Raw genomic sequence first — 2,012 nt, 5'->3', positions numbered from 1 at the left:
GCCAAGAGGGTGATGTTTCTTCGTTATAGATCATCCCGTTTCACTAACTATGAATACATCACCCTCTTTTCGAACACAAAATAACTGTGAGCACATGGTACGTACAAGCTAAAACACATACTAGCAAAATCGGCATGCGAGAAGTAATGAAGTCATTCCTATAATTAGGCAGTGGAACATATGCCTTAAAGGTTTCAGTGCCTATCTCAATTAACTGGTCAATTGTTGTCAGGGGTCGTAGGGCTTGATTGGGAGTGCAGAGGAACTGTAGGTGGAGGGAAATGGGACCAATGGCAGCAGGTGGTGTTCGCGAAGGAGGTGCGGCGCTGCATCTGACATGTCGACAACGGCGGTTCCCAGCGGCATGGAGCAGCGGGGTCTCGCTGTTGGACGTGTGTTGATGGACGAGCACAGGATGGCGGCATTGTCTGGCGTCGTGGTGGCGTCGACGACAGCTAGATCGGGCAAGTTTGATGTGTCGGTACAGCTCCGAAGATGGATTGGTGGCAGTTGGCGGCAGCGGCCTTTGAGTGTGCGCCGGACCGGTGGATGCCCCATACCCGGCAGGTGGCTTGGTTGGGGCCTCAGGCCTTAGACGTTATGTTTGACTGCGAGGTCTGTTTGGTATTATGCCCATACTATCAGCATCCCTTTATCAACTGGATGAGAGTAGCGACAGGTGTTGCCTAGACGGTGGCTTCAGTCTTACTGATGTATTACTTTGTAAGGTCTTTTATGAATAATTAATAAAGTAGTTCCATGCATCGCCCAGATGTAGAGGCCGGGGGTCTTCGTCCTTTTCAAAAAAAATCAACTGGTCAGTTAAACAATTCAATCATCAAATGTTATCACGAGCCATCTTCTTTTACAAAAAACTTATTTGTTTAGAGGCATAAAAAAGAAAATCAAAAAATTAATTTATACCATTGCGAACGACTGACCGTTGCGACGCACTCCTCATGTTGCATTATGGAGATTTTTGCACCAATCTTGCAAAAGAAATCAGTAATGCTTCATTACATATCTCTGATGCCAACTATGGTAGTCGTTATCGTTCATAGTGGGTTCAAGTGCATTTCCTTTTTTCCCATGATAAGACGATAGTGCTTCTACATGTGGGCAGCACTTCACGCGCCTAAGTTCTTGCTTGATGTATAACACACACTTCATGAACATAGCGGCCTGCCACTATAAATAGAGCCACACACCAAACATTCATCTCACACGTTCCCAAAGTAAAATCTAGGTAATACCAAAATCTCAGCTAGCCATCCACTAGATACAAAATAATAGTACGAGCAGCCATGGCTAAGTCACACACATTGGTTGCGGTATTGTTGCTTGTCATGGCACTGTCCCCCGCTGCACTAGAGGGTGTTCATGGCGTCTGCGGCATGTCGAATGATGAATTCAGGCTTTGTCAGCCCGCGGCGGCAGTGAATAACCCGACAGAGAGTCCGTCGGTTGAGTGTTGTGCTGCGCTTGGGAAGGCCAATCTATCATGCATTTGCCGCTACAAAGGTATCGCCGGCATATGGCTGAAAATGTACCACATCGACGCAAAGCGCGCCATGGCTCTGCCCGGCAAGTGTGGTCTCACCATGCCCAACAACTGCTCGTGATGATCGGATGTCCTATGAGCATCTAGGAGTCGGTTGCTCTACATATGCATCGACACTTATATATGGCTAAATAAGTTGAGGAGCACTTGAAAAAGCATTGTGCTACTCGGTCTTATTGTTGTTGTGTAATTTGAAAGTGTGATTATCCCATTAAGCTCTTGATAAAATAGTATATGCATGTTATACTAGAAGTGTAAGGATGGCAAACGTGCCTTGCATGTTGTCCCATGAAATTAATAACTTATATTGGTGTTGTTCGTGTCAAAAGGTTGCATATTTTCTATTGAACACCTAAATGTCGATTACAACTTTTTTTCCTATTGGCCACACCTAAATAATTCTATAATCAACTACCAAGACGACTGTGCATTTGTGCAGCTAGTTTTCTAC

At 45.3% G+C, this 2,012-nt stretch overlaps 1 protein-coding gene across 1 annotated transcript; it reads left to right on the top strand.

Moving 5' to 3' along the window:
* The first annotated feature begins 1,239 nt into the window (after nt 1-1,239).
* On the top strand, nt 1,240-1,789 carry LOC119368270 (putative lipid-transfer protein DIR1). Its single transcript, XM_037633573.1, has one exon. The coding sequence runs from the start codon at nt 1,305-1,307 to the stop codon at nt 1,620-1,622; it is 318 nt and encodes a 105-aa protein (XP_037489470.1). The 5' UTR covers nt 1,240-1,304; the 3' UTR covers nt 1,623-1,789.
* Nucleotides 1,790-2,012: the final 223 nt, after the last annotated feature.

This window comes from Triticum dicoccoides, chromosome 2B, assembly GCF_002162155.2.
Source record: "Triticum dicoccoides isolate Atlit2015 ecotype Zavitan chromosome 2B, WEW_v2.0, whole genome shotgun sequence".
Classification (NCBI taxonomy): Eukaryota; Viridiplantae; Streptophyta; class Magnoliopsida; order Poales; family Poaceae; genus Triticum; species Triticum dicoccoides.
The sequence above is the reverse complement of the archived record's forward strand: the minus strand, read 5'-3'. Positions and strand labels throughout refer to the sequence as shown.